Raw genomic sequence first — 24,223 nt, 5'->3', positions numbered from 1 at the left:
CATCTTATTTTCAATGGGTGCAACACCTACCTTCTTACGTATCTCTTCGTTCCGAATCTTATCTTTTATTGTATTTCCACACATCCATCTAAGCATCCGCATCTCAGCTACACTCATTTTTTGAATATGATGTCTCTTGGCAGCCCAACATTCCGTACCATATAGTAAAGCGGGTCTAATAGTCGTCCTATAAAACTTTCCCTTCAACCGCAATGGCATTCTACGATCGCACAACACTCCAGTAGCACTTTTCCATTTCATCCACCCAACCTTTATCCTATGATTTACATCTCCATCAATTTCTCCATACTTTTGAATGATGGATCCCAAATATTTGAAATAATCATTCACCGGTATATCTTGCTCACCAAGCTTCACTACACTCCCATCACTACTTCGTTGCTTACTAAACCGACATTCCATATATTCAGTCTTACTCTTACTCAACTTAAAACCTCTAACTTCCAATGTCTGTCTCCATAATTCTAACTTAGCATTAACCCCAGCTCTAGACTCATCAATCAAAACAATATCATCAGCAAACAACATACATCACGGTACATTTTCTTGAATTGATCTCGTAAGCTCATCCATCACTATTGCAAATAGGAAAGGGCTTAAAGCAGATCCTTGATGTAACCCAACCGTTATCGGGAAATTGGTTGTCACCCCTCCACAAGTGCGGACATTGGTTACTACTCCTTCATACATATCTTTAATTATACTAATGTACTTGAGAGAAACACCTTTCTTCATCATTGTCCACCAGAGAACGTCCCTAGGTACTCTATCAGACCTTATGGATGTGATCATGTGATTTCAATAATAAAAATATGAGTTTTCGAGTCATGAAATTTTAACATACTGTGCAGTTGATTTTTGAAGCCCTCGAAAAACCTGCTTACTTCCCAATCACATGATTTAAAACTCATTTTCTGCTAAAAATCCTTGTAGATCACATCCATAAGGTCTGATTTATAAAAAAATCTAAAAAGTGGTGATTTAAAGTCAGTATTTCTATGCCTTCAATGACGTCAAATTCTTGTTAAATTGATTCAATCCAAAGCAAAGATTTTAGTGAATAAGTAATGATGAAGACATCTATAGGTTCAGATTAAGCAAAAAACACATGCAAGTGAGTAATTTAAAAGGGTCTGAGACAGTATGGAACAATGGGTAGGTTACCGCCAGTAAGATCTGTATTATTGCACACTCAGGTCAACAACCTCTTTCTCACTCAATCTGACAACATACGTGTTTAACATGGTTTCTTGGGTAGCTATCACATGTCGGACAAAATTTTGTGTGTGGTGAAATTTTTGGTATACTGTAAGCTATTGATTTATGTATTCCCTTAAAAAGAATTATTCTAATTACACATTGTAATCAAATTATTCAAATTTTGTTTTTTACTACAAAAATCCTGTGGATCATATCCATCGGGTTATTTTGACCATCCAATCACTTGATTGGAGGGCCCAAGATGTGTACAGACAGGGGCACAGTAAAACCTGGTGCAGTTCTACCATCTTATAATTACATTTCTTATAAATGGTGGGACTCCTAGCTTTGACAAATATAGGCATGGTCATGGCTGCAAAACTGAACTAGTTAGATGTTCACCAAATTCTCTCTAGACTACAAATTCGGCTAGGCATATTACACAAAAAAAAAAGGAATCACGGATCTATAAACCTTGTGAAATTAAATATTCAATAACCAGAAGAAGCAAGCCTAACCGTTGTGCATAACTGATCATATTGAGCCATTCCATGGAGAGTTATCATGTTATAAAACATTATATTACAATTTTCAATTCAGTCATTCTTTTCTATGAGGTGAGGAAAATGCATGTGTTGCCTATTTGATTACTAACTACCCAGTTTAAAGAAGAGAAAAATAGGTCAGAATAAAGTTACAAACCTGAGATTCGCAAGCTTGTCGTATCATCCTTCTTCATTGTCATAATCCTCCTCATCTTCGACTATGTGCCTGTTAAGCTGCGCAAGCAGCAGAGGATCGATTCCAACTTTGTTAATCTCGGATAATGACCACCCTGGGTATTCCTCATGCTTCATTTCTGGTTCTGTTGCACAAACAGAAGCAGAAGCAGGAGCAGAAACGGAGGACAATGCAGCAGGATTGTTGCCATGTTCATCCAAGTCAATATTGAGGTCAAAGTTCCGCACAACTGGATTACTCTTACTACAAGATGCATTTTCCTTCAAGTCTTTGGCTTCAAATCCGTCGTCTAACCTTCTAGAAAAAGGGTTGTGTTTGTCGCCATTTTCAGGAGGGAGATCTACGTCATCTTCACATTTTCCAAAGTGAGCACTGTCTCTTTCACTTATTCGACTGCCACGACCTCGGCCTCTTCCTCTGCCCCTTCCACGTCCTCTTCCACCACTGTGGGGCGTCTCCTGCTGTAACAACAACGTGCATATAGATTAAGGTTCATAAAATGGGTAAAGAATCTGAGATGACAGGAACCCTTAATAGGTTTGTTTTCAGGTCATAATCGGACAAATGCCAGCAGGAGAAATACTGAATCAGGGGTTCTACTCATTGCTAAAAGGTTTTCAATAATCAGTCAACACAATGACGAACAATATCACCCACTGAAAACAAAGCATGGAATAGGTAGAACAAGAATATCTTCGTATGAATAAAGAAACTATGATTTTCAGATTTTCTTGGAGCCTATCAAATAATGGACCTCACACATCTAAAACATTTGTATATTTTGCATATTCAAGTCAATCAATGAATACTTAAATTTCTTGGTAAAGTCCGTTGCACTCTATGGTTACGTAGAGATTTCATGACACAGCATATATTTGAGATGGAGTAAAAACAAGTCATGCAGGCTAGGGGTTAACAAACGATGTGACATACAAAGCCCCTGTATTGAGCACCATCTTCAAGAAAATGGTGCTGAATACAGTGTTGAAGATTTAAGCATTTTTAAAGATTTAAATAAATTTCCATTATCCTTGTGTTCTTTACTTCTCAGTTCCTTTTTTCTGTCCTTTTTCAAGTCAAGCTGGGGCAGCCCCTGATGGGATTCAAACTCAAGATCCCTTAGATGACATAGTGGAACTGGTCCAGCCATCTTATTCAACCCTTTGTTTTTATTTACTATTAGAAAAATGACTGCAAATGTCTGCCATTTTCAGCTCTGTATCCTAATTTTACTTTTAAGATATATCATGATATAGCTAGGTAAGGTTCCAGCACTTGGTTCAAATGAACAGGGCAGCTGAAGGCACTCAGAATCTTGAATCATGGTACTTACAGTCTTGGTCCTCTTTGACTCCTCGTCACTGTCGTCTTCATCTTCCACAACTTTCCTATTAAAGAAAATGAGAATGGTAATTAATCATGTCTTCCAATATCTATTAGTTCAGACATAACAGCATCATACCTTCTCCTCGGAAGACTTCTTTCATCACATCCAGCATCAGTACTACCTAGGTCTGGAACTTTGCTTACGATCTCTCTCAAAAAGTCAAAGACACTAAAGCTTTGAACACATTGTTTCCTGAAATAAAAGAGAGCTATTGACCCAACTGATTCTGTATACTTGAAATTACAAAATCACATTTTTGTGTGCATGTGTGCGCATGCATGCATCCATCCATTTGAAACCAATCAGTCATGCACGTGTATATATATGTGTAGTGCGGAAAAAATGCAGACACATGTTAGAGAGAGAGAGAGAGAGAGAAGTTATTGTGTTTTAAAAGACCATACACATGCCAAAACTTAAAAAGTAAAAAAAAAAAGAAAAAGAGTACTAAAAATCGGCAAGAAGACTTACAGATGTAAAGCACTCATTGTCTTTGCTCCTCTTTGCAGAGTTATTTCATAGGTCCGGTCACAAAGATCTTGAAGAAACAATTCCAGCGCTTTTGCTACAAAAAATCAGTCAAACTGAAATAATGTCACACTTTATATTTCAAACTAATTATACCAGTATTGCCAGTAAATAAAAATTAAAACATCACCATTATACTTGTACACCAAAAAAAGGAAATAACAGAAAAAACAGGACACTGATGATGCTGTGAGCAGCATCAACCAACGTTTGAATACTGGGTCTCGGTTGGCCTTCAGATGGGGGAACCAAGCCTCATAGAGTTCACAATATAAGGGTCAGAATCAGGTCAGTTCCAACTATTTTCAGCCGACTATAAAGTTAAGTTAAAAATAGTTGCAGCAATTTTCTGTTGCCACCTATAAAGTTGCAGCATACTTTTTTTAAAAGTCACTTTAATTCCGTCCACCCCTCCAACTGTAGGAAAATGGATGAACACTTTCTAGAGTTAACATACCACCACTCTAAGGGGGAAAAAAAGAAAGGCCTTATATATACCTGACCAGGACCTTGGTCAGATTTTTCATAGGTCAAGCCTGGTCAGAGTACATGAGACCTCTAATCTATTGACACCAGTAAATGGCTGACAAACAAAAAGTAAACACTGTTACTCACACACTAGAAGCGGCACCGCCATAGCAATCTTTCCAACATCTTCATCAGCTTGCATAATCTTTTTGATTCGGGACTGCAAAACCGATATCATGTCAGATGTGTTGAACAATTCAAGCACCCATGTGTTAACGTTATTAAAAAACAAAAAAATCAGGACAGAATTGGACAATTTTTTTTTCTGAAATAGAAAATTGGTCACCATCTAAATTTTGTACAAGATCAGTGAGGCGCTTGTGGATCATGACTGAACCTAATTCACATGCACCACGCTGCCCCAGCCATGGCCAGCACTTGTACCCATGCTACACCATGTTAACATGGACAGTATTGCCCTGTCCTTTCATAACCACCGTCGCACAGCAACATTTCATTTTCCAAAAGCTACTTTACAACTGTATGTTTATTGAAGCTTTATTCTTTTAACTAAAATATTGCAACAGTTAACCTACTACTTTAAGTACGGACTAAATATAGAAATTAGTTATCATGTTCTCCACCAAAAACCATTAACATCCCTTTGAAACCAATAAAAAAGATATTAAAGAAAAAATAGGAAAAAAAGGTAGGCAGGCAGATGACAATAAATCACCCCAGCCAAGATATTCACAACTCAAGGACATAAAAGTATACACATAATCAGACGCAAGTTATGATCTTCTTGTGGCCAAGGTAGTTCCAGGGAATCCTTAATTTAGCGTGGAATATCCCTCGCTTAAACAATTTTGTCCATTTTCTTATATGTAAATAGAAATAGCCTATGTCACATGGGTGCGGGTGCGGATGCGGCACTTTCAAAAACCTTGGGTGCGGGGGTGCGGCAAAATATATATATATATATATATATATATATATATATATATATATATATATATATATATATATATATATATATATATATATATATATATATATATATATATATATCCACGATGTTTTCTTTTAAATTCCACAGCCCATTTCATAGGGCAAATTTAAAAAAAATCCAAAAAATGGACCAAAATGACCCTAGGTGCGTTGACCGCACCGGGTGCCGCACCCGCACCCACACCCGCGTCACATCGACGTGGGTGCGGCACCTGTCTGGCCGAATCCCTGTGAGATAGGAAATAGCTCTTCACAAGGGCATTGTCATCTCTGGCTGTACACCCAGAAATACCAATAAATATTATAGCTATTAGAACAGCATGGCTGCCAATCCACAGAAGCCCCAGTTCAATATCTAAAGCAGTGGTCTCTTCATGCCAAGATTCCACAGCAACATAAGGACAAAGCACCAAGAACGACATCTTGGTTTGAACCATGAACTATTTGCTATGTCACCTGGGAGCAGGTAGAGGTGCCGGTACAAGTACCGGTATAGAGGAGGGTACGACACGGCAATTCCAGAAAATATGCGTATGGGGACACTGATATATATACATATTCTTTGGACTTTGTCACAGGTCTAGTTCCGATCTGAGTCAGCTTTGACACAGGTCTGATTCATACCTAGGATGAAACAGGTCTGGATCTGGCTTGGCCCAGGTCTGAATAAGACTTGGGTTTGGATTTTGACACAGGTCTAGTTTCAATCTGGATTAGCTTTGACACAGGTTTGATTCAGACCTAAGTTGAAACAGATCCGGATCTAGTCTGGCTCAGGTTTGAATAAGACTTAGGTCATTCAGACCTGAGTCTGACCCAGGTTTTTTATGAAAGACGTTAGAAAAAAAAGGTAGAAAAAAAACATGAGAGAGACAGAGATTTGTCTTGGCCTGCCTGAGCACACAAGGTTGCTGCTGCCGGTGAAGGACGAGAAGCAAGAGAGGCAGGGTGGTGGTGGGTGTGGTGGAGGGGAGGGATTCCTTTCTCTCCCTCCAGCATCGACAGAAGAAGAAGAGGAAGAGTTCTTTCTCTCCCTCCAACACCAACAAAAGAAGAAGAGGAATAGAGAAAGCCAGTGTAACGAAACAAGGAGTCTTCACACACCTCACTCAAGAGGCACAAATCACACCCACAAATCGTCCAAAGCACAAAAACCATTAATGGCTTACGAAGAACGCAATCACAAAGGGGACATGCACAAGTCCACTATGGGACAATCCAAAAAGCACTAAAGCTAACACAAGCACAAGAGTGCATACAATATCAAAAGAGAGACAACACTTAAAAATAATGAATATATTCATCAAGGAGCTTCAAAGAAGCTTGCAAATACAGGAAGCCTTAAGTCCTTATTTATAGACAAGAAGAGGCCAAGAGGGAGCCTCCAAATAGACGTTGGGAGGCTCCCAACGACTATAAGAAGGCATTTTATAAGAATGCCCTCACATAATGAGATAAAATACAAAAAATTAAAAGAAGAATAAAAAAAACTTATTTTCTAACATGTACAAAATGACCAAAATGCCCCTGCTGGGCAACCTAAATTACATTATTAATTATATATATAACTTCTTTCCACCACTTTCTTCCTCCATCGTTTCTTCTTCTCTCTCTCGCCATCCTCCTTCGTTTCTTCTTCTCTCATTTCTTCTTCCCTCTCTTTGATCTCGTTTTCCCCCCTCTCTCCTCTCTCTCGATTCCCCCTCTCCTCTCTCCCCCCCCCTCTCTCTCTCTCTCTCTTTCTCATTTCCCTTATCTATATTTTCCTCTCTCTGGTTTCCTCTCCTCAAACCAGAGAAAGGGGAAAGAGGGGAATTGATAGAGGAGGAAGACGACAGAGAGGGGGAAGACAAGAGAGCAAGGGAGAGAGAAGGGGGAAGACAAGGTTTTCAAGAGCGAGCGAGAGAAAAGGGGGAAGGCGAGGGTTTCAGAAGAGAGAGGCATTTTGGTTTTGTTTTGTTTTTTTTTTCTGTTTCGGGTCTGAATTAGACCCGACCCAAACCGGCATAGTGCGGGACCCAACCTGCAGCGTACCCGCACTGCGTTCAGTACCTGTACCAGTGTCTACAAGCCTACAAGGGTACGGCCGCCCAGATGGCGTGTCATGGTTACATAAATTGTCTGTATTATGTCAAGTCAATCCAGTTTGAATTTCTTTCACAATATAGTCACATATATTTTGAAAATATCACGATATTATTGGTATTTCAAGGTTAGTCAATATTGTCTTGAGATTTTTCAAAATATCGCAAGAATATTGTGATATTTTCTCAAGATATTCCTGATAATTTCAAAAACATCTTTTTTATATATTTTAACTTTTTAAGTATTTTTTAATTTTTTTAATATTTAAAAAGTTTTAAAAATGTTTCTTTATATTTTTTGCAAGAAAAATAATAGAAAACCTATCATTTTCCTACCTTTCTTATTACTATTTATACTTTTCAAATTTTAAAGCTTCCAAGATTTTCCTGAGAAAAATTAGTTTTTGAAAATATCTATGAGAAAAACCCTCACCGAAAATGATCTTGAACGATATAGGTGACTCTAGTTTTACTGCATAATCTAGCCAAAATAAACCTGCTTTGCAAAGAACTGAAGCACAACAAACTTAATGGTTCAATAGGCAAGAACAAAACATAAAAGGTTGGTTCAAATGGTAATTTCATGAAGGAACCTATTCTCCTGCATTTCAGGGTAATGGTTAAATAAACCACAATTGCATACATGAGAATTAAACTAATTTCTAAAGCAGCCAACACTAAATCATTTGTGGTTGTATACCATAAAACACGTGAGAATTAAACTGATTTGTTAAGCACCAAACAACAAAACATTCATCATTTTACACCATAACATTTGCATGGTACGATACGTATCGTTACTTTGGGGAAGATCAATACGATACACACCCATATCTCATACCTGTATCGCATGTATCATATGATACACCCCGATACAATGTGTATCTTACGATACACAATTAGTGCATGTTATGTTGCACTTTTGTTTTTAAACTTATAGGACTCCTTAAGGTGAGTTTGTGTTCACTCCTAAAGAACTTGAGATTGATTTTGGGGTTGATTTCTTGCAAAAAGAAGTCTTCATTTTGTCTGAACTTAAAAAAATTTGGTTATGTAAATTTTTTAGGTATTGAGAAACACTTTGGGATTTTGTTTTTGTTTATGTAAACATACATTGTTATGAATCTTATGACTTGTTAGCTTAGTTTTGTTATTTATTATTTCACAATTTACATTTTTCTTATGAGATATGCATGCCATTAATAGCATATTACCTTGATTATTGAATGTTCGATGTCTTATGCAGCTAACAATTGTTTGATATGTGATATTATGGTTTTATTTATCATTGTTTATAGTGTAATGATTTTTTGTAGATTTTCCTGATTTTTGGACTTTTTGAGGTTTTTTTATTAAAAATACAATTTTTAATGATACGATATGTATTTTATTTTGGGCCCAGCCTACACAGGTTACGATATGCTTTTTAGAACCTTGTTTGCATCATATAGGTACAGGTGCGGGTGCGTGTATATAGGATATGATGCAGGAATTTTTAAAAAAGCATGGATATGGGAATACAGCTAGGACTGGTAAAAGAGCTAAATAAGCCAAGCTCAGGCTGTTCGGGTTTGGCTTGTTAAGGGTGAATCCCTGTTTGTGCTTGGCTAGTGAGCTCGTCATGAGCTGAGCTGAGCGAGCCCGAGCTTGTTACGAGCCAATTTGTCTTGTTTTCTATTTTTTTTTGTTTTTTAGTGGTTTTCAAATTATTTTATATTTATAGGGTTTATATTTGGTACAATCGATTGTACCTACAATCTAGTTTGAATCTAACGACGTGAGTTGTTATGACACAATCTAACCTCATGGATGCGTTCAGCATGCTCATTTTAGTAGGAATCGACTCTTCGATCATGCTTTTCATCTGTTTTTATGAGTCGGGAAAACTTGATGCCTTCATAGCCGTTGATCTTTTTATCGCTGGAAAAACCTGTATACAGGATGGATTCCGGTGATCTAAAAGCTAGTTCCCACTAAATAAAACCTATAGATCACATCTATGGTGTTAGATGTGAGAATAAAAAAATAAACAAGGGGGTTCCATCCCATTTGCTAGGTCGTTTGCACATACAAATGACTATAACAAATAGAGAGAGAGAGGGCTAGGCTCTCCCCCTTCTGTTTCCTGCCGTTGGCCGCCGGCGTGTGGGAACTCTCGGCGGATGGCCGGCCTGGTGGTAGATTATACCAGAAAAGTTCAGTGTTTGAGAGGTTGGGAGATGGGTGGGGAGGTGGGGCAGGCATCGCCAGGGTGGGGAGCAGGTGGACGGGGAGTCAAGGGTCGAGATCATGAGGCTGATTGTTGACTGTCCAAGTGAGCACAATCGGATGGTCCAAAATCAGCTGTAAATTTTGGACCGACCTTGAGCTGCACGGTCTCCCTTCACATATATATATATATATATATATATATATATATATATATATATAGAGAGAGAGAGAGAGAGAGAGAGAGTAGGGTGTATATTTTTGGACAGTTGTACGCTGCTGATCACACGCACGATCAGCGGTGCAAAAAAATTTGCGCACAAAAATGTCTTTAGCGGCAGTCAAAACCGTCGTTAAAGACCTGGGCGGAAAAATGAGTTTTAGAGGATGCACATCCAACTTTTGCCTGACGAAAAGGGGATCCGATGATACACCCTTTCATGTGTGTATATATATAATCGAGCTGAACACCCATTATTCATGCTCGGCTTATATATGCTTTACAATCATGGCTCGGTTCGTTGTTGGTGTTTGAGTTGCCAAGCCTATTTCACAATTTGGGACGAGCTCTTTATGAGCCACACATGAGCAGCTCATCTTGTTTCCAGCCCTAAGGCAATTAATCAACGTCAATATGCTAATGCTCATGAAAATACCATGAAATGGTAGGCACATTTGGAATGAGGGCAAGAAATTTACATTTGCACAACATAAATTATGAGGAAAGATGAACAAGGGACCTCTTGCATGATTCCTCTAACAGCACTTAAGAACTCACTTAGCTTGCAATTAACCACAACCCACAAGGGAGGAAACAAAGTGAAGAGATCAGGACCACAACTAACATCCCCAAAATTGACTCAAACTTAGCTTCTATGGTAGGAATGAACAGAATCAACCACATAGGAGAACAACTGTTTTTTCCATATCAGCCCTAACCATGAAGATCATATTTTCAGCACATTGCCTATGGCTTCATGACCTATCACCTATGACTTCAGATCTACCACACTCTATTAGTTGCTATCCTCAATGAAACCACCTTTAGACAAAGAAATAAGCCTCCAGGTGATGATAATCCTACCAACAAGAACTCTAGAGCTGACCCTAAGACCCACACCCCACATCAGATCAAGAGCTCTTAATGATCCCATATGATTCAGAAATAAGAACCAACAAATATTTGTTTAATTCAACAGAGTGCACTAGACAGGGTTAATGGAAAACCCAGCCAAACTTTCTATGGCTTTGGCTGTCTCAACTCTCCTCCCAATTCACGGAGATGCTCAGCATACAAAAGAGCTCTTTTATGTTTTCCCTCTTCCTTAAACTCCCACTTGTCAGCAGCAGCATCTTTTCATAGAACTTTGTTCTATTCAATTGATATAATTGTACTGAGACCCTCCATATATGGTCATGCTATGCCCTTGCACTATACTTAATCTTCTCCTTAAGAGTTTATTCCACAATACCCATAAAGAGCTCATTAGATCCATCCAATGTCAATCTGACTAGAATATCTATGCTTTCAGACATATAGAAGTATCAAGATACGTGGAACCACGTGAAAGTGTGATGATGAGACATCAACTCTTTTAGGTGAGATCAAAATGGGAAAGGCTGATATTAACCTTTTCCCATAATCTTCAAAGTACACCAAATGGTCAAAATCTACATTAAAGAAAGTAAAGCAACCATAAAAATGGAGAAAAGGGTCCTTTGAATTTTGACACAAAATAATTAACCCCAGCAGACAGTATCAAAAGACCTAGACTAAAAATCCAGGGTTCCACTATTTAAACAAAAAAGCATGGATGTGAAAATTGTGATGAAAACAAGAATGTAGAATGTGGTTGAACCAGTATGATATGTTAGTTACACAGAATTTCAAGCTGCCACAACACAAAACAGACATCTTGACCAGACATAACCATCAAAGATCATGAAATATCTCTAAGGCTCTGTTTGGGAGATGGAGATGGAGATGGGAGGGGAGATGGGGAGTTAATAAATGTTACCTACCCCATTTACCCTCACTGATGTTTGGTGATGGGAGTGGAGAAGAGAGTGGAGATGAGCCTTTTTTCAACGACATCCTCACAAGAATGTAGTTGACAACTCCACTCTCATCACCCATTTTCTTCTCCACTCCCATCACCCCACTCATCTCCTCTACAAAACTGGATCTCAAACAGAGCCTAAGAGAAGAATTCCATGCACCCAAGCGTAAATTATCCTGGGGAAGAAGTATAGTGATCAAGAATGGGACTAGCTAAACCCACTTTCCTAATCATCTTATGACCATGGTCCTAACAAACACCATGTACTTTTTGGCAACGCCAAACAGAAAAGATACAAGTACGTTCCAATGATAGAGTTGCCGTCAGCAAAAAAATGTATGAGCAAGCAAGAGTAGACACAAGTTTCTCCATTACATCATTCTCTATATGCAATTATGTAGGCAACAAGGCTCTTGATAGGATAATAACCCCCAGTAGAGACTGGTACAATTCAAAACAATATTTTGTTCATTTGGAATTTGATCGTTCCATGGAACAATAATTTGGATTATATTTATTTATTTGCAGACTGCAATCCAAACTGACGACAGGTTTTTGGAGTTAGCTCGTCCCTGCAGGATCACAACTCTTTGTCTCAGCCATTATATCATGTTTGTTGTCTGGGGCATAAGCAGGCATGGACTGACACAGGAGCTCCTCTAAGTGCTACAGTCGGTGAAGTCACTCTAGGACGTATTTTCAATGCGATCATCAGACGTCTTTTCTTCATATATTTCAACATGAAAAAAAAAAACACTAACATGACGACCACCAAATGACTACACAATTAAGCATTCGAATCCCGAAAAGCATTTGTTGCTGATTCCAGAAGATAAAGAGCTACCCACTATTTTTCCTATTGATCAATCCAAGCTGGGCATCAACAAAATAAAGTTTGTGTGGATGCAAAATTCCTCAAAGGCACCACTTACGCTGATTTCAAGAACTTACAAACTACCCAATTAGCGGGTTACGTACCCAGGAACCTAAATCACGAACTTTTCAATGCCAATCATTCAACTCAGTGTCTAAATCATAATGAGCATCCCAAATTACCTAATTTTGACCAAACTCGACCACCAGCGAATCAATTCCTTGTGAAATAGACACCAAATCCATCATGCAAAACGCAATTCTTTAAAAAAAAATAGAGTTAGAAGAAAAGACACCAACATCACCATCACCATCATCAGCAACGTTCCAATCAACCAAAACCCTAATCCAACGAGCTCCCAACAAAACCCTACGGGAAAAAAACTAGAAAAATGAAAAAAAAAACAGAGGCAATTAAAAACCAAGAAAAATCCGCACCGTTGAACAAAACAACACAAAGAAAAAGTCTCACAAAAATCACAAACTAGGACGAAACAAACACCAAAAAAACCCAAAAAATGAAGGGAAAAAGTAAACGTACCGCCGGGAAACGTGTGTCGAGCTTCTTCCTCATCTCGTCAGATTCCGACCATCGATTCAGACTCCCGAACGCTAAGGATAATTTATGGAAAATTACGTAAAAAGCCTAGAAAATATTTCTCATCTCGTCGAGAAATCGACGGGAAAAAAAGAAACCCTAATTCTTTTTCCCCTTCTTTTTTCTGGGGATTTTTTCTTCATTTTTTCTTCGACCGTGGAGATTGGGTGAGAGGAAGAAAGGGACCGAACCCGAACAGAGATCGCAACCCGAAAACCTTACGCCTTGGACCTCTCGCTCACCCCCTCCCATCGTTTTCTATTTAACAAGGGTTAGCCAGCCATTTCGGTTAAATTTGTTTTCCTGGATCCATAATCCTGACCGGATCCGATTGGTTGTACGTTCGTTAGCGGCTCGAGTGGGACTAGGATCGGATTTAGGAAATACCAAGTCCGAACTAATCGGAAAAGTTTAGCTCGATTCTGGTTCAGACTTGGAGTCGATTTGGATCAGTTGATCCTACCTACTTAAAATAGGACATGTACATGTATTCAGATTCGGATTCTAGTTGGATTTGAATCGTTGTAGGACTTGGACTCTAATTCGGATTCAGATGCAAAACCCAATTCTGAGTTTGGATCCGATTATTAATTAGTTTCTACGTCCAACCAGTCGGATGTGGATTCGGGTCAGATATCGGATAATATCCGGCTGTTGACATCCCTGGGCACTAGAGCTAGTAAACTAGCCAAACAAAGGTGTTGAAGTTCAATTCGTTCTTGTGGCGACCAGCGCCAAGCTCGAGCCACTTGTTTATAATAAAAAAATTACACATTTTTTAATAGAATTTGAACTTTAAACCTACTAAGCCAAGATCAAATTTAAGGGTGTCAACGGGTCAGGTATGACCCGTCCCTGACCCATAGCAGATCTTATAGGGTTTGGTTACAAATAAAGGAGTCTGATTAACTATTCAGGTCGGATCCATGAGGTTTAGTTATTAAATTGGTCGGTATGAAAATTTATACCAAACCAGGGTCCGACCCAAGTTCTGATTAAGATCCGTAAATTTTTAATGTAAATAACTTTAAAATATTATTTTATCGGGTCTGGTTTATGTAATTCTTATTGGATCCATAAATGTCTTAGCTCCATTGTATTGTCAGAAGTATTGCCTCAAATGGATTATGGTTAAGATCAGCAAACACATCTATAGAAGACGTGTTGTCATCAGAATCATAATATGCCAAAGGATCATGAAAATGTTCAACTTCAGTTTGTCTTCCACCATGAATAACCACATTTACTGCATTCCGGATCAGCTCGACCAAGTGGATTGATGGATTCATACCATGCTTTTGGAGTCAATATTTTCACCAGACGTGTCTAGCATATGATTAGAGACTGATAAATTGTCCAAGTCCCTTTGACAAAGCTCAAGCGGGATTTCTGTTTTCCATTAAGGTGATAGCAACATTATTTATGTATTTAATAGCTTGCATTAGTTTAAAGCCGAAACTAAATCAGAACATTAAGACAAAAAAGACTGCTTACCTGCAGAGGTATCAGATATGATAAAGGACTTATTTAATAATATTAAGCAAGAAATGTACCAATGGGGGTTCCACTGATCTATCTGGCAGGAGCAGTTCATCTTATGTTGGGACGTTGCAAGGTAGAACCCCAAATGGTATGGTAGAACTGGTAGGGGTCTGCCTAAACCCCAGCTTTCTCTGTCGAAAAAAAAAATTAAGCGAGAAATGTGGATTTTAGATAATATTTTTTAAGCTATTTTATGTTTTTTTGTGTAGTATGATGAATATATATATATCCAATTAGTAAAATATAGAAGATATTAAGAATTTAAGAAAAAAATGCAACCCCTTTAATAAATAATAAAAAAATTTAGAGCCTCGTTTGGAGGCTTCACCTACGGCCTCAACTTCTCTTGAGCCGCCTGGTTCTATCTATCATGTCTAATACACCATCACATTCATTTTTGAGATGGTGAAGAATCAACAGCCCTCAATTCATGAAAATATGGGTGATTTAGAAATGGTATATAACATCCCATTTGAATCAATTTTAACACATGAAAATAGTAAATAACACATGCTAAACATCATCCAATTTAACATTTGAAGTTTAGATCTATGTAAAGTGTGTTAGGGTGGTACAGACTACAGTACTACCATAGGTGATATATCATCTATTACCAGTTAACGAGTCAAGCTGAACTACACATTTGTTGTTAGGGTTTGGCAATCTCTTTACAAGCCAAGCATGAGGTCTCTTCTCATTTCTCAGCTCTGTGTTTGCCTCCACCTTGGGACATGCGTGCACCTAAGGGTGGCCAGGAATGAAGTTGGGCCAGGCCCATGTGCAAAATGCACGGGCCCAACAAGCTGCCTGTTAACTGGGTCGGTCTTAAAGGGTCAAGCCCACCCCAAGCCCGATTGTAACTGAGTCGGGCCGGCCTCAGACCTAACTATCAATCAGGCCCTTATCGAGCCTAATTGAGTCAGTCGGGCCTGGCTCGATGGCCACCCCTACATGCACCTAACTGGGTTCCACGTGCTCAAGTTGACTTGGGTCGTGATGGGTTGTGTGTGCAGTTTGTAGTCTGCAAGGCTGTCCAGTCCATCAGGGTGCACCAAACCTGGCCAAATAACAAGCATCCGGTTTCGGGTTATCTTTGGACGAGAAAATGGAATCTCAATCCAGATTCACATAATTTTTATTTTAAAATATGTATGGAAGAAAACAGTATGGTGGCTGCAAACAGATCGGATATGGATCTGACATGATTCTTAATAGATACATGTCAGATATCCAACCATATCCGATCTGGGTCTGACATGTTTTTTACGGATATGAATCCTCTAAGATCTGAATGTATATTCAGATGGGATTAAGATATGTTCAATCGGATTACTTTCAGATTCGAATCAGTATTTTAAGTCAGATCTAGAATTGATTTGATCTAACATCCGACTCGATTACATATTTTTACATGTAAATAGCTTGTTTTGTTCTTTTTTTGGATCCAGTATTATGACATGTATTTCTGATTCAGCTTTAATCTTACCTCTTTTGATCTGATTTAGATTCGGATTTGGATCTACTATTTACATTTTGGATTCAGATTCGGATATGACAAGATCTGGCCCAAGTCTGACCCATTTGCACCCCTAGTTTATCTGGCAAAAATCATAACCCAAATCAGTCTGCCATATTGTCTTGGATTCTACTTGGCTTAAATGATATTCGGGTCGAGATTTCTTTATGCCATACTCGGATACTTGGGTTTGGGTCGTTGTTGTCAAAAAAATAAAACCCACCCTCAGTCTAACGCGGCAGCTTGTCAGACATGTATCTATTGAGAGGATTTTGAATAGTAAATTAAATAATAGAAATTTACAACAAAGTCATGTAGCGGTCAGCATTTATATAAAAAAAAGGCCTCCCCAATACCTTATACCCTGACTAGGGATGGCACTGGACGGGGGGAAACACAGCCCCGCCCCGTTTGGATCGGGGGATGGAGGTGGGGATGGAGGTTAAAATCAAAACCCGTGTGGGAATGGAGACAGGGATGGACTTACGGTTTCCCCCACCCCGATCCCTGCCTTGCCCCACCCCGACCCGTCCCGTCCCCAATCCTTCTTTAGGGATGACAATGGACCGAAGGAAAACAGGGCCCCGTCCCACCTTGCCCCATTTGGACCGGGGATGGAGGACATGAAATAGGGATGGAGGTCAAAATCAAAACCCGTGCAGGAATGAAGGCGGGGATGGAGGGCAGGATTTTGAGATGGGGCGGGGGTGGAGACCTTGTCCCCCTGCGACTGCCATCCCTAACCCTAACCCTGACAAGTCTCACAAGTATAAAAAGGATGAAATTTTACAAAAGATAAATATTCATGTTGAAGTTTAAGAATAAGATTTATGCAGATTTTTTTCTTGAGAATTTGCCAAAAAAAATTAATACCCACAAATATTTTTAAGATATTACGATTTAATCGCCATCATTTGCGATTTAAGGTGCCCAAGTCAAGAGAAACACTAGGTTCCTAATTTCGAATTAGCAGCTAAGGGTATAAAATGAGGCCAAGTTCAAGAACTCCCATCTTCTGCTAGTCACAAGAAATAAGACCAAGTTCGTGAACTTCATGGCTCTTTTACTAACAGTAGAGTTTAAGGGCCTGATCAAATGTTTTGCTGCAGCACACAAAACGCCTATTTTACTAGGCAACCTGTGTTTCAATGACACGTAGTTCCAGTCACGGTGAGACTAGTTTAACACGTTGTGACCAGTGGCTGATTTAGGATTTTGCTTAAAGGGGGCCAAAAAAATTTATAATAAAATAAAATATAAAACTCAAAATATAAAGAGGCGGATTTTGCTTTGAAAGGGGACAAAAAATTTATAATAAACTAAAATATAAAGAGGCGGATTTTGCTTAAAAGGGGGACAAAAAAATTTATAATAAAATAAAATATAAAACTAAAATATAAAGAAGGCAATCCTAAATTTTTATATTTTGCTTAAGGGGGGGGGGGGCAATTTTTTTTTTTATAATAAAATAAAATATAAAACTAAAATATAAAGAAGGGCAATATAAATTTTTAATGAAATTTTTCAAAACTTGAGGAGGGGCTCAAGCCCTTCCTCACCCCCCTGGATCCGCCCCTGGTTGTGAAATGCTGGCACGATCTTTACACATATGGACATTATTCTAATATTTTAACAAAAATACATTTTATATAAATTAAAATATTAAGAATAGTTTTTATTATTTAAAAATTTAAGAAATCAATGTCCTTATGCCATTTTTTTCCAAAAATAAAATAAATAAAAACTCTCAAGCTTGTGTGTGGAACGTCAGCCATGTGTTCGGTCGTATCAGTATCTTTGTGAAGTTTGGAACTTAAAAAATCGTGATTTATCTTGATACATGGTCTTTCTGTGGGTTATGCTTTCTTCACGATAAGTAAACTCTTTTTTTTGTGTGACTAGGAAAACCACCTCACTTACAGTTAACTCTTTGGTGTTTACCCTAAGTCCTTCTTGCTTAACAGGAAATAAGGTAAACGACCTTAAAGAGACAAGCTTGAAGTGTTCAAGCTTGGCTCATTCTTGTGTCGAATCAAGCTGAGTTTGAGCTCATAATCAGCCGAGTTCAACTAGCCAAGTTCGAGCTGACTTGTTTATAAAAAAAATACATTGTTTCAGAGCTGGAAGAAATATGAATACAAAAAAGTTACATGTAAAATATATCTAGAATATATTTTTTACTGCATTAACGAGCTTATATGAGTCGAACCAAGTCAAATACCTATTGTTAATATTGAGCTTGCCGAGCCTATTTGACGAGTTTGAACCAGCTCTTTACGAGAATATGTTAACTGGAAATACCTATTGTTCATATTGAGCTTGCCGAGCCAATTTGACGAGTTTGAACCAGCTCTTTACAAGTTTGAACCAGCTTAAGCCCAAATGAATACACTAAAAAAGACATACCTGGATCCTATAAGGATTATATGAACAGGACTGCATGCCCCCTAAAATTATATATATACACACATACTAGAATATATTAACTGAAAATATGTGAACTCGAGTTTGAATGAAGATTTTCATGGGTTCTCTTTTTTTTTTTCTTAAATTTCATCGTAAAGATGTGATTTAGATGCTTGGTTACAATACATAAGAAAGATATTTTAAGGCCTGAAAATCAATGGCTCAAAATTTTTGTAGATATTCAACCATTCAAAAATCACATTTTTCATTTAAAATACATGATCCAACTGTCGATTCCTAGATCTGCGGGGTTGGATTTGCAAAAACAGTCTTGGAAATGCCTAATTCTAACTCCGATTCGTGTATTTACAGCTAACATATTTTAGTGACCCCATATATATTATTTATTATTTATAATTCTACCTTGAAAATCACGAAATTTATTATTTATAATCTGATTCGTGTATTTCCAGCTAACATACTGGATCCTATACCAGACCCGAGTTCATTCCATTTTATGTATTAGTGTAAAATTTAAATGTTTTTCTTTTTCTGGGTTGGTTTTGGATATTATATAAGACCCGACCCGACCCATGTACACTTAAGTGCCTTTATACAATGCATTAGGTCACGATTTCTGAGATAAAAATCGTGACAGCCACAGAGGCCCCTTTTGGTTTTCTCTTCTCGTCTCTCTCCCTCTCTTTCTCTGTTTTCTCTCTTAATGCAGGTGCAGATGAAATTCTAATATGGTATCAGAGCGTAGATTCTTCTAGAGGCAAAAAGGAACTCTGACTCGTGACAACGATAAAAAAAATTGAGGTTTTTCGCTTTTCATTTTCTTTCTATTCTTCTTTCTCCTTCGCCTCTTTTCTTTCCCCCTTTCTGAATCTTCCTGTGTACTCACACCTCACGTGAGTTACATTTTTGTGAATCTGTGATTCACGGGCACTCTATTCACGTGAATCTAGATCGTGGATTGACTGCGTTTCACGTGAACTGGTTCACGTGAAGCATCGGTCTTCTCCCAGATCATGGGTTAACGTCTCTTCACGTGAATTCGTGAACTGATTCACGTGAGATATTAAATTTGTTCCTATTAATCGTTTGATTCCCTTTTCATTCTGTCTTTTCCAAAATCTCTCTGTTATAGTGCTTCCCTTTGATTTCCTGTGCTCTGCTGCACATTATCATTCTTGATTTCTCTTTGCTGAAACGGTCAAAGGAGGGGTTTCTTAACGTGTGATTTTCTTTTCGCGCAAGCCCCTTTTTGGTGCACAGAAAGGCCCAAGTTTCTTCATTTTCTGATTTTAACAGTCTACGATTCTCTGACAGCAAAAAAAAAAGAGTGTTGGGAGAAGGTTGAACTTTTTGTCTGTTGATTCTTATTCTCTATCTGTTGATTCTTATTCTCTATGGATCTCTACCACCCTCAATCAAATCTTTCTTCAAGTTTTCTTAACCAACTTGTTTCTGAGAAGTTGAATACCTCAAATTTCTTGATTTGGAAGAGGCAGATTATTCCTTTCATAAGGAGTCAAGGCCTCTTAGGTCACCTAGATGGAACCACTTCAGTTCCACCAGAATTTAGCCCGAGAGAAGAAAAAGATGACAAAGGGGCGAGTTCAATCGTGTATGTTAATAATGCTGAATTCCTCAATTGGGAAAGAAAAGACTAGTCAGTTGTTGCATACATCACATCCACCTTGTCTCAAGAGATCCTTCTTGCATTCTTGACAATTGTACAACTCTACGAACGATTGGTTCAGACGTATTCGCAGGTTTCTCAAGCAAGAGTAGTTTTTTTAAAAAGAGAATTTCAGTTGTTAAGGAAAGATTCCATGACCATCATGGAATATTTGAACAAGATGAAGACCATCACAGATCAACTTGCAGTTATAGGGTGTGCAGTTAGTGACAGTGACATGGTGCAACAAACCCTGAGTGGATTGGGATCTGACTACAACATGATAGTCACTTCACTATTGTGTCTCCCTGTTCTTCCTACCTTTGATAAGCTACGAGCCAAATTGATCCAATATGAAATGACTCTAAAGGGATTCTCTGAAGAAACTCATAATCATTCAAATTCTCAAGAAGTTTTTGTTACAGGAGTGACCTACGGTAGAGGACGAGGAGGACAAGGGCAAAGTGGACACGGAGGGCGTGGTTTGCTTCCCACTCCAAACACGTTTACTCATGCGCAGGGAACAAGATCCATCTCTACTTGCTTCCTTTGTAACAAAAAGGGACATATCAAGGCGAATTGTTGGCATAATTCAGAGAATAAAGGAAATAGTCCATAGATAGAAATCAAGAGAAAGTTCACAAATACCAGAGACAGTGGAGAGATTAAAGATTTGTTGATATTTGCCTTGTCAGAGTTAAAATTGAAGCAAAATAATGAAGGCACTTGGTTTGTCGATTTCGGGGCAGCGACTCATGTGACAGACGATGCAGGTAAAATTTCTAATCCTATTCCTTATTTTGGAAAAAGTAAGATTGTCACTGGAGATGGATCCCACCATCCTGTTTCCCATGTTGGAAAGACTGTTATCCCCATGTCACATTCCACTCTTACTCTTTCTGACGTTCTTCATGCCCCTGACATTAAGAAAAATATTGTCTCAGTCTCTAAACTTATTGATGATAATAATGCTGTAGTTGAATTCACTCCCTTCTCTGTGCAGGTCAAGAACCTACGCACGAGGGAAACATTCGCTGAAGGAAAGAGACAAGGCAACATGCATGTCTTTGAAGAAGCTCTATGTCGTGATGTTCGCCCTTCTCACCTGATTTCGAAGCCTTCATCAGAGTCATGTTCCTCCTCTTCTGCTAGTGTTTTTAGTATCTCTGAATGCAATAAGCCATCCTTATGGCATAGTAGGTTAGGACATTGTGGGAGTCATTTTATTGAGAAACTTGTTTCTAATAATCTCATTCCAAAAGAAAGTCTTAAAGGGGATGAGAGTAGTCATAAATGTTCCAATTGCCTTTTGTGCAAGAGTCATGTATTGCCTTTCCATTCAATTAATAAGAGAACTTCAAAACCTTTTGAGATCATTTGTTCTGATGTGTGGGGACCCGCCCCAATTTTCTCTGGGTTTGAAAGCAGATATTATCTAATCTTTGTTGATAGCTATTCTCGATACACTTGGATATATTTCATAAAAAATAAGTCAAAAGTCTTCTCTTTGTTTCAAAATTTATTTTCCTTTGTCAAAAAACAATTTTTTGAGTCCATTCAGTTTTTCCAATGCGATGGAGGTGGGGAATTTTCATCCCATGATTTTATTTCTTTTCTTCGAGATAACGGAATAGGAAGAAGGGTGTCATGCCCTCACACTCCTCAACAAAATGGGATTGCTGAACGAAAACATAGACATATCGTTGAAAGTGCCATGAGTATGCTTCATGACAACAATCTTCTCACCAACCTATGGACAGAAGTCTTTCATTCTGTCGTGCATGTGATAAATAGATTGCTAATGGTCATTCTAGAAAACAAGTCTCCTTATCACTGTCTATTTGGAGCTCATCCTAGTTATCATGATCTGCGTGCTTTTGGATGTGTTTGCTATGTGTATGTTGATCAGTCTCTGAGAAACAAGTTTCAAGACAAGGCCCAGAAGTGTAAGTTTGTGAGATACGCAGATGACTACAAAGGATATAGGTGCTATGATCCTACCAACAAACGTATCAGAATCTCAAGAAATATCGTCTTTGATGAGCAAAATTTCGATGACAAAACTAATGCAACCAATATACCAACTGAAGTTTACTATCCTTAGTTGAGTTCAGAACTTTTTGCTAGCTCTAACGAAACATGTTCACCAGATTGCGTGCAGCAAGAAGAAGAGATGTCTGAAAACACTGAGACGTTGGGGTCACAGAATTCAGAAAAAATACCTAGCAGATACAAAGGCATTGTCTATTCTAGACAAAGACCGATGACATCAAGCCTTTCAGATCATGCTTCAGTCAGCAATCTGACCCTTTCTCACACTCCTGAGATCAGAAAATCAAGCCGCATACGACATCCCATTGACAGGTGGGTCAGCTATAACAACTTCTCCTTGGATCTTCAGTTGTTTTTAACTGCTCTCAATAAAGAAGATGAGCCCACTATGTACTACCAGGCAGCCATTTCTACCAAGTGGGTAGAAGCTATGAATGATGAAGTGCAAGCTTTGCATGAATGTGGAACTTGGGAAGTCGTTTCCAGACCGCCTGACAAAAATGTTGTTGGATGTAAATGGGTCTACAAGATAAAGTACAAGTCAGATGGAACTATTGAGCGATACAAGGCAAGGATCGTAGCAAAAGGATTCACTCAAGAAGCAGGGCAAGACTATGATGAGACTTTTAGTCCGATTGTAAGAATGAAAATAATTCGGATTATTATCTCTCTGGCTGTTGAACATGGGTGGAAGTTGAGTCAGCTTGATGTAAAGAATGCCTTCTTGCATGGGGACTTGAAGGAGGAAGTGTATATGGAGCAACCCCCTGGATATCAAGAACAAAATTGTAAAACCCATGTGTGCAGGTTAAAGAGAGCTATCTATGGTCTGAAACAAGCATCTCGCTCTTGGTTTGATAGCTTCTCACTAGAGATTCAGAAACATGGATTTTCGCATTCCATGCTGGACCACTCATTGTTCTTTTTTAGAAGCCAGATTGTGACCACTCTTTTATTAATTTATGTTGATGATATTGTTATCACAGGAAACTCTCTGGTTCACATCCAAGAAGTGAAAGACTTACTGGGTCAGAGGTTCAAAATGAAAGATCTTGGAACTCTATGCTATTTTCTTGTTGTAGAAGTTGATAATCAAACTCATGGCTTGACACTCACACAACACAAGTACATCGTAGATGTTCTCCGCAAGGCAGGTATGAAAGACTGCAAACCTCTGGGAACTCCGAGTGTGCTGCATCAAAAACTTAGTGCCCATGATGGAGATTTGTGTGATGATCCCACCAGGTATCGAAGCATAATAGTAATGTTACAGTATCTGACCTTCACTAGACCAGATATTGTTTATTCAGTCAATCAAGTATCTCAATTTATGCATGTGCCATGTACTGGACATATGGAAGTTGTTAAGAGGATCCTTAGATATCTGAAAGGGACTATTGGGGATGGATTGACATACTCACCACAGTCATATGGCAAAGATGAGCATGGACTCATTGTATATTATGATGCAGACTGGGCTGAGGATCCTGATGAACGAAGATCTACATCAGGATATTGTGTCTTCATTGAAAGAAATTTAGTCTCTTGGAGTAGTAGAAAACAAAAAGCTATCGCTAGATCAAGTACTGAGGCTGAATATAAATCTATGGCTACTGCCACTGCCGAAGTCACATGGATCAAACATCTACTGACTGAAGTAGGAGAAAAGATCTCCCACACTACATTGCTATGTGACAACCAAAGTGCTATTAACATGTCATTCAATCCAGTACATCACAGTCGTGCTAAACACATTGAGATTGACCAACACTTTGTGAGACAGAAAGTTGAAGAAAAAGAGATTGAGCCTGAGTTCGTCAATACTGAACAACAAGTTGCGG

General features: G+C 38.5%; 1 protein-coding gene across 6 annotated transcripts; it reads right to left on the bottom strand.

The window, feature by feature from the left end:
• Positions 1-1,745: 1,745 nt before the first annotated feature.
• Positions 1,746-13,895, bottom strand: LOC149836514 (uncharacterized). Of its 6 annotated transcripts, none has more exons than XM_090005399.1 (7): positions 13,123-13,895; positions 12,882-12,965; positions 4,493-4,565; positions 3,821-3,914; positions 3,425-3,541; positions 3,296-3,350; positions 1,746-2,423 (listed from the first exon to the last, which is right to left on the bottom strand). In XM_090005399.1, exons 1-7 carry the CDS (start codon positions 13,153-13,155, stop codon positions 1,947-1,949), a joined length of 933 nt encoding a protein of 310 aa, XP_089861525.1. In that variant the 5' UTR covers positions 13,156-13,895; the 3' UTR covers positions 1,746-1,946. The 6 variants fall into 6 exon arrangements, with proteins under 6 accessions (XP_089861525.1, XP_089861526.1, XP_089861530.1 ...); XM_090005400.1 differs by having other exon boundaries at positions 1,746-2,420; XM_090005404.1 differs by having other exon boundaries at positions 12,765-12,951; positions 13,123-13,431.
• Between the last annotated feature and the right edge of the window lie 10,328 nt (positions 13,896-24,223).

The sequence above is a fragment of the Nuphar pumila genome, chromosome 5 (genome assembly GCF_984573655.1).
Source record: "Nuphar pumila chromosome 5, dmNupPumi1.hap1.1, whole genome shotgun sequence".
Taxonomy (NCBI): domain Eukaryota; kingdom Viridiplantae; phylum Streptophyta; class Magnoliopsida; order Nymphaeales; family Nymphaeaceae; genus Nuphar; species Nuphar pumila.
The sequence above is the reverse complement of the archived record's forward strand: the minus strand, read 5'-3'. Positions and strand labels throughout refer to the sequence as shown.

Bases quoted from the DNA above. Each gene is read 5' to 3' on its own strand.
- LOC149836514 (XM_090005399.1), bottom strand. From the start codon at position 13,155: ATGAGGAAGAAGCTCGACACACGTTTCCCGGCG. The intron at 12,966-13,122 runs GTACGTTTACTT...TCATTTTTCTAG, and splicing joins TCGACACACGTTTCCCGGCG to TTTTTTTCCCGTAGGGTTTT. The intron at 3,915-4,492 runs GTGAGTAACAGT...GATTTTTTGTAG, and splicing joins GGCGGTGCCGCTTCTAGTGT to CAAAAGCGCTGGAATTGTTT.